This window comes from Benincasa hispida, chromosome 4 (genome assembly GCF_009727055.1).
Source record: "Benincasa hispida cultivar B227 chromosome 4, ASM972705v1, whole genome shotgun sequence".
NCBI lineage: Eukaryota > Viridiplantae > Streptophyta > Magnoliopsida > Cucurbitales > Cucurbitaceae > Benincasa > Benincasa hispida.
The window spans coordinates 415,804-424,814 of NC_052352.1; the positions used below are offsets into that span (position 1 = coordinate 415,804).

General features: G+C 32.4%; 1 protein-coding gene across 1 annotated transcript; it reads right to left on the minus strand.

Moving 5' to 3' along the window:
* Positions 1–4,984: 4,984 nt before the first annotated feature.
* Positions 4,985–5,963, minus strand: LOC120075978. The gene has a single exon (XM_039029742.1). It carries the CDS (start codon positions 5,881–5,883, stop codon positions 5,263–5,265), a length of 621 nt encoding a protein of 206 aa, XP_038885670.1. The 5' UTR covers positions 5,884–5,963; the 3' UTR covers positions 4,985–5,262.
* Between the last annotated feature and the right edge of the window lie 3,048 nt (positions 5,964–9,011).

Here is a 9,011-nt window from a genome sequence, read left to right on the forward strand (position 1 = left end):
CTTGGATGTTAGTTTATTAGTTAGTGGGTTTAATGCTACTAATTTCAAATAATATATCTCATATTTTATTAAATACATAAAATGTTTGTACAATACAATTACAAACTATAGAACCCTACGAAATTTAGGGTATCAACCCCAACAAATTCTTTGAATTCTTTCATAAGCAAGAATGATAATATGGATTTCTCATCAAAACGGTTAAAGAGCTGGAAGAGGAGGACAAAAGTGGATTCTTTAAATCTTCCTTCAGAAACTCTAATGTTATATCTAAAAGGAAGGGAGAAATTGAAATTGGTACTAGAGACGGGAAAATGAAGTTAATGAATGAAAAATGATGGATTCACAAGAGGTCTATATTTCTTCGGCAAAGGCTATTGGACAACCCTACCTAGAACCATGAGAATCATTTGTTGGAATGCTCAAGGGTAGGGCAACCCGAGTGCATTCAGAAGGTTAAGAGAGCTCACTTGCTCTCACGAGCCTCATATACTCTTTTTATCTAAAACTAAAGCAGGAAGTGATATTACGAATCATATCATAATCATTAATGAATTCGATGGTTACTTGACAGTAAACAATGATGCCGCTAAAGAGGGCCTATGCCTATTATGAAAAAAGGAAATAAAGGTCACTATTTGCTCATATTCTTCACATCATACAAATGTTAGTATTTGCTGGAACAAGAAACTGTGGAGGTTCACCAGCCTTTATGGCTTCTTGGAATCAAATAAGAAAAATCTTACTTAGAAACTTTTGAGGAGGCTTCATAATTTGGATGACTCTCTTTGGCTAGTTAAAAGTGACTTAAATGAAATCCTTTGGGAGTAAGAAAAAGGGCCTAATAGATCATATTCCTCTATGAAAAAAATTTAGAAATGTTATTGATGACTGCAACTTAAAGAGAATTTCTTTTAATAGGAATATATTTATATGATTTGGCAAAGGTATGGAAACAAAATCTATGAAAGGCTTTGATAGGTACCTTTGTAATGATGCCTTTGATGATGATCTTTTTCCTAACTTTAAAGTAAATCACCTTGATTGGGTTGGTTCTGACCATTGCCTGATTATGTGTATATCAAACAATCAAAGGTTATGTACTAAAGGTTATAATAAGTCTTTTAAGTTTGAGGAATTTTGACCTTACATGTGGAATGTAAGAAGATAATTACTTCTTGTAAATGGAATGATTCCTCAAGTCCTCATAATACTCTGAAAGATAATCTTTCCAAGTGTTCAAAGCAATTATGTATTAGGGGAAGAAATAGGCTACACCAAAGAAGAAACAAAATCTCAATTTGTAAAAGAGAGCTAAATGAAGAATATGACAAGGGTCTCATGATTAATTTTAATAAAGTTCATTATTTAGAATTTGAACCTAATCATCTACCTGAATAAGAGGAAAGTTACTAGAAGCAAAGGTCTAGGGAGGATTGGCTTCACTAGGGAGACCAAAATTCCAAATGGTTCTATAGAAAAGCTTCCTTACGGAGAAACAAAAGTAGGGCTCCTATTGACTAAAGGTGGATTCTTCGCTTTCCTTTGGAATGAAAGTCGCCATGCGAAATCTTACTAAAGAGAAGCACAGGGGAGACACCCTAGTAACACAGGCACCGAAGTCTTTAGAATTAATGGCAGCAATGGAGTTTAGAGTGAAGACCCTAAAGTTATTGAAGAAACCTTTCCAGCATACTTTGAGAATATCTTCACTTCAATTACTCCTTCATAAACTAACATAGAAGAGGTTCTATGTTCTATTTCTCCTAAGGTTTCCAAGGAGATGAATGGTTCTTTATTGAACTCATTTTCTATAAAAGAAGTAGAGTATGTTGTACAACAAATGTTCCTAACAAAAGCTTCGGGACTCGATAGAGTTCCTGCAATCTTCTTTAAAAAATATTGGAGTATTAAAGGTAAAAGTAAAATTAAAACGTGTCTTGATATCTTGAATAACAAAAAAAAATGTATTCATTCTAATAATTCTACTGACATTGTACTTGTTCTTAAAATTTCTAACCCATCTTCTGTTGGTGATTACAGATAAAGCTTATACAATGTTTCCTTTAAAATAATAACTAAAACTATTGCAAATAGACTGAAACCTCTTCTTAATCATTTAATTTCTTTGTCTTAAGTTGTATTTATTCCAGTTGTTCTATTCATGATAATATTATAATTGATCATGAGTGTTTAATATTCTTACAAGTAGGAAAAGGGACAAAGAATGAGTAGTTGCAATTAAATTAGACATAAGCAAAGCTTATGACAGGGTTCAATGGAACTTTCTTAAGAAAATATTACTTAAAATGGACTTTGATCCTTCTTGGGTGTCTTTGATTTATGATTGTATCTCTTCTATTGGATTTTCAGTTATCGTAAATGGAGAACCTAAGGATCACATTTCTCCTTCTAGAGGGCTTCACCAAGGTAGCCCTCTTTCCCCTTATCTCTTTCTTTTTATTGCTGATGGTTTATCTTTTTTGTTGCATAATGCAGTCAATGATGGATCTTTATCAGGTTTACGGCTTTCTAACTTCAGTCCTCTAATTTCATACTTACTTTATGCTGATGGTAGTCTTGTTTTCTATAAAGCATCTAAAGAAGAAATGTTTCACCTTAAAAATATTTTATTCCTCTATGAAAAAACATTTGGGGAGAGCATTAATCTGGATAAGTCTTCTATAATTTTCTCTTCAAATATTAACCAATATCGCACTGAATTTTTTATGGCTTAATGCAGATTAAAATGATAAATGATTTGGGCCTTTTATCTTGGGCTCCCTTCATCTTTATCAAGGAATAAATTCTCGGATTTCATATTCATTCAGGAACGCATTTGGAAAGTCGTGCAATGATGGAAAATATCTTTCTTCTCCAAAGTCAGGAAAGAGATCCTGATCAAGAGCGTTGGCCAATCTTTATCGTTTTATGCTATGAGTTTATTTCAACTCCCTAAACAATTTTGTAAGGAGATTACTAGATCTTTCTCAAGATTTTAGTGGGGCTCGAAAGTCAACAAAAGAAAAATTCATTGGATGAGTTGGGAAAGAATGTGCTTACCTAAAATCTATGGGAGGTCTCAGTTTCCGTGATCTACAAGGTTTTAATCAAGCATTGATTGCCAAACAGGTTTGGAGAATTCTGAAAAAATCAACTTCTTTTATTTCTTTAGTTCTTAAAGACCTATGTTTCAAATATTGTTCTCTTCTTGATGTTGTGATTAAGTCTATTCTTATTTTATTTGGAAGTGTCTCGTGTGGGGGAGAGATCTATTATCAAAAGGTCTAAGATATAGAGTAGAAGATAGATTCTATTCACATGTTTTCAGATCTATGGATGTCTAAACCTCTAAGCTTCAAACCTATTTGCTTTAACTTTTTAACTGTAAATATGTATATTTTTTACTTTCTCCTCCCATCTGGTACTTGGAATGGTGATCTATTGAATGACTTATTAGTAGAGGATGATGTTTAGTGTATTTTGGCTATTCCTGTTAATAGATATATTCATGATAGATTAATATGGCACTATGATAAATCTGGTTCTTACTCAGTTAGAAGTGAATATCAATTGTTTATGAGATATTTGATTGCAAAAGAAGAATCAAGTACTAACATTATTGGTGGCATTTGGGAAGAGTATGGAAATTGAAGATCCCTACCAAAATTCATCATTTATATGGAAAGCTCTTCATAATATTCTTCCTACAAGAGTGGTGTTACATCGTAGACGTATAAATATATATATTTGCTGTCTTTTTTCTATGAAGAATATATATATTTGCTGTCTTTTTTTCTATGAAGAACCAAAGACTGTTGATCATGTGTCATTTTGTTGCCCTTGTGCTTTGGAGATTTGGAGTCATATTTCTTGTTTTCATCTAATTTTTTAAGATTTCGATTTAAGTTTCATAGATAGATGGTCCTATCTAAATGCAATATGTTCTCTTGAAGAGCTTGGTTCAATTACAGTAAAATGTTGGAGTACATAGAATGATAGAAATCAATTGATAAATGGTGACCCTATTCCTAGTACTCTTGTCCAGACAACTTGGATTCAAAACTATTTATAGAAAATTTCTACTAGTAAGAAACCCCAGAATTGCACTACAGTTGACTCTTTATCCAATTTATGTTCTTCCTCTTGGATTCGACCTCCTGAAAATGTTATTAAAGTTAATGTAGATGTTGCATGAAAACCAAATCCATCATCCTTTGGAATAGGGATTGTTTGTAGAGATTCACTTGGAGATCTTAGAGCACTTGTTATAGATTGGTTCAATTTCATTCCTAGTCTTTCTTCTTCGAAATTAAGAGCAATACTTGAAGGTGTTCGACATGTAGAATTAATGGACTTTTGTAATATAATAGTTGAATTTGACGGTTTAGTTGCTATTAATTTGCTTACAGTGAAGTTAGTATCTCATTGTGAAGATGAATGTTTGTCTGAGGAGATTTTAAGGAGTGTAACTAAGTTTAATTCTATTTCTTTTGTAATATGTTAGGAGAAATTTAAATTTGGTAACTCTTGAAATTGCAAAGAGAGCTAGATGTTATAGACACTTAGGTGTTTAGTGTAATAATTTTCCAAATTGGGTGATCTTGCTTGTTAAGCGTGATATAAATCTTTCTTATGTCCTTGATGTTTAATGAAGTATTATTTTTTTAAAAAAAAACTAGAATGAAAAATATGACTAGTTTAAAAAGACTAAATAAAAATTAGACTCAAATTCGAAAAAAAAAAAAAAAAAAAAATCCTATTTTTCCTTCATTGAATTTGTTGAATTTTTTCCCATTAATTTAATTTTTTATTAGAAAAATGTTGAGACCTTTCTCTCACAGGTCGTATACAACAGAAGCCTCCTCCTCCATTTTAAAATTTGAATGGCTTCTCAGGTCCCTCAATAGTCAGATCCCAAGTGTATCGCCTACAAAACCACACAGATTAATAAAATAAAATATTTAAAATACTTTTGGAAAAATGACACGAATAAATCAATTAGATCACTATAGACCTGACATCAGAAGCAACGCCGGTCGCCACCTGGTAAAATAACGGCTACCGGAATGTCAAACCATGGATTACAACAGGAACAGGATTTCAATCGAAGAACAGTTCGATTTGATTTTGGCTTACGAATTGGGTATGAACAATTGCATTTCTTATATCTAAACATGTATAATCTAATTCACGCCATGCACAACAAAATGTAATTTACAGAGGATTTCACTCCAATCGGCCGAAAATCAAACAAATTAATCATTCTTTGTTTTGGAGATTTTCGGCCTTTGACATAACCGAAAGCCGGCTGCGCTGCGGCCGGAAATTGGCTCTCCTTCTCAGCTGATGTGAAGAAGGTCGAATCAAAGCAGTCAACGCTCGCTTGACCCAGTCTCCCTCAACGCCACCGATTCTCACCAGCGAGTTCGTCATCGCAGACCTCCGCATGTTCAAACCGCTCGATGCATATGCCGATGACGACGCCTGATGGTGACCGCCACTCCCTGAATTTTTATGCAGGCTGCACCGGAAGGAACCGGGATGAGTCGTCGGGGAACACGCGCACGGCTTTTTCGGTAGAGGAACCGGCGAGTTCCGGCTGGAAAGTGTGATGGACCGACTCGGGGAACCGGACCGATGACTGATGGAAAATCGAACAGAGCGAGACAGGGGAGTCGAAGAAATGTTTACTCGAGTAGGAGAAGCGGATCGTTGGTGGTTATGATCGTCGTGGTTTTGGAAAAAGGTTGAGGATGCGGAAGAGAAGCCGAAGTTAGTGGAGGCGGCGAACGGAGAAGTCCCCGGAGAAGAGATTGGAGAGTGAAACTGGCCGCCGGCGTGAAATGGCCAGAGAACAGGTCCGCTTGTTTCCTTCTTCATGGGATGGGTTGATTTTGCTGGTTTTGTATGCTCACTCTCTGATTGGGGATTTGGGATTCTGTTTCGGTAAACTGAGTTTGTCTTAGCGGTGGAATTTATAGGTGGGATCGGAGTGGGTGGGGAGCGCGGGTGGATTGTAATTTTGATGTAAATTGGAGGGTATTTTTTCAAAAGGGGGGTGGGCCATACGATTGCAATTCCTCATCTAACGGCTAGGACGACGTAGACTGCGTGATGCTTCAAGAGCTTGGGTTGATTTCTCCAACCGCCTTTTAGGAGCAGTTGCAATTGGCGCCACGTATGCGATGTGAAAATGTAGTGACATGACATTGGAAACTACCAGGAACCAGTTTTTCAACTTTTCATGTCGTCGGTTGATTACAGTGTGAAGCTAGCAAAATCAGATCTTTTAAAACGTCGTGATATATTGTCACTTAATTAAAAATAACTCTTATTTTTATTTGAATGATTACATTATCTCTTATTAATAATTAAGGGTGTTTAAATAATTCGACAATTCGTACAATCCGGACTATCCAACCCACAAAATATAAGGATTGGATTAGGTTAATTTTATTCTTACGTTAGATCGGGTTAGATCATAGATTGGCTAAACAAAAATTTGGATTGACCAGCCCAACTAAATTATATATATTTGTTTAAATTTATTACTTTGTATTGACTAGTTTGTGATTTTTTAATATTTTTCTTTTAAAATTGTTATGATATTTGTTTTTGTTTAAAATTTATGATAAATATCATAGATATTTGACATTTAACATTTGATTTTTACGAGAATTTAGTTACTAATCATTCCTTGTAGACAAATTTACATATTTTTAATTAAAGTTATAACCCGACAGTTAGGTTGGCTTGGAAACTTTACTTGGATCTTTTGCTTTGTCAACCCAATCAATTCAAATTTTTTTGTTGGTCCAAAAAATAACTTCAACCCAACTAACCCAATCCAAACCACGTACACCCTTTGTAAATATCCTCTCATTTTTAAGTTCTACTTGAAATCAAAATATATTTTGCCATTCTTTTTTAAAATTTCGTGATAAACTCCACTTTAAATCAAAATATATTTTTCCATTCTATTTTAAAATTTGGTGACTTTTTTAATATTTCAGGATAATCTTTTCTGAATTAAAAAAATACTCTTTTTTACTTCAATGATTTGATTAACCAATAAATTTATATTCTAATTTAAAATTTCGTGATATCAACGTCCTCAAAATCTCTATTTATTTATTTAGAATGACATGATTTGATTATCCATATGTAAACATGATCGATTCTTTTCAATGGCATAAATTTCATCAATATTTAAAACTCAATTGTATTAGCATATAAAAAGACAATAAATATATGAGAAAAAACACTCAACAAATTATAGAAGAATAGTTGTTGGACTTAAGACATACATATATAACACTGCAAAAAGAAAACAAAAAAGAAAAAGAGAGAATGGATGAAAACTTGGAGCGTAAGAGTAGTGAATTTATAAAAGAAATTTGGTTGGATCTTAAATCAATTTTTTTAAAAAAATCAAAATTGAAACTATTTTTTTTTAAAAAAAAAAATGATCTATGATATCATTCTCATTCAAATAAAACTAATCTTTACAAATATTTAACATCATTCATGATAATGTGAGAATTTTTTTTTCCAGAATTTTTTTCTTAGGATGTAAATTAAGATACATATTGTGATTTTTAAAATTTTGAATTAGATATATATATATATATATTTTTTTTGGTCTTTTAATGTATGAATGCCAAGAATAGGAGAGAAAGTGTGAATTTTGTGAAGCTTAAAATAGGGGGAAATGTGATCTTTTTATTTAATTTTTTCCTTCTTACTAGTGAAGATCAATAATAGGGAAAATGAGATTTTGTTTTCGAAGATGTTCAAAAATAGGGAGAAAATAATTTATTTAATGATTTCAAATGTGAAATTTTCAAAGATATCCTTATAACCATCCATTGAAATGAGAAAAGAAAATAAAAAATTTCTCATTTTAGATAGCATATGGATAATATAGGTAATAATCAAATATGTTAATTATTCATAATATCTTTTACAATTTGAGTGTGCATGATATTAAAGTCTATTAGATAGCATGAAGTTCCAATTTAAAATCAATTGGCAATAAAAATGAGTAGCTCATCTTCAACATGCTCCTCAAGATGGTGTCTCTCTTGGGTTCATTATTCTCAATCGGATCCCAACTTTTTTATTGGATCGAATACCTGTTTGAGTTTTATGGACTTTGATACCAAATTATATTCGTAAAGGATAAAGAATACAGAGGTAAGTAGGAGAAAATTATTCTCTCAGTATTAAATATAAACTCTGCTTTTTCTCAATGAATAATTAGGAGAAGGCGGGTTCTATATATACAATTACAAAGGGAATGAATGAAGAAAATGTAAATTAGTAATACATTTAGGGCTATGTGTAGCTCTCAAATAGACAATGTAGAATAACATTAAAAAAAAAAAAAAAAAATCTTTAGAAATAGTTCCACATCAAATCCATAATGGCACTGAGTCACTAGTTGACCAATCTTGTTGCTAATTATCGTCATCTTCAATAAAGTCATCTATACGATAATGATATAAAAAGTTAGGTATATTCACCTATCTCTAGTGCTTGCTCTCATGTTTCCTCTTCCTTTCCATGTTAGAGTTTTTTACTCTCTTACACTATCACTCTTCATTCTCTCATTCACATTTCTTTTCATTCTCTCATTTATGATCCTACACATTCTTTCACTTAGACTTTTGTCATTTTGAACCTTGGTTAATAGTTTACGAGAGACGGTATGGATACTTAACATGTGCTTTTACTGCATTCTAACAATGACAAACAATTATCCTTGTTTAAAAAAAAAAAAAAGGAAACGACCTTAACCCTTCAAAATTAAAGTCATTTATATAAAATATCCATTAATTTCTTAAGACTATAAAATAGTTAGACATAAAATATCATATCATGTAATAAAATATAATTTCTAATTACCTCAATGTCATCTCAATCCCTTGCAATAAGGGACGAACATGTATCCAACACGATTTATTTATTTTCTAAAGACGGCAAATTATCGTCTACATGACACCTAG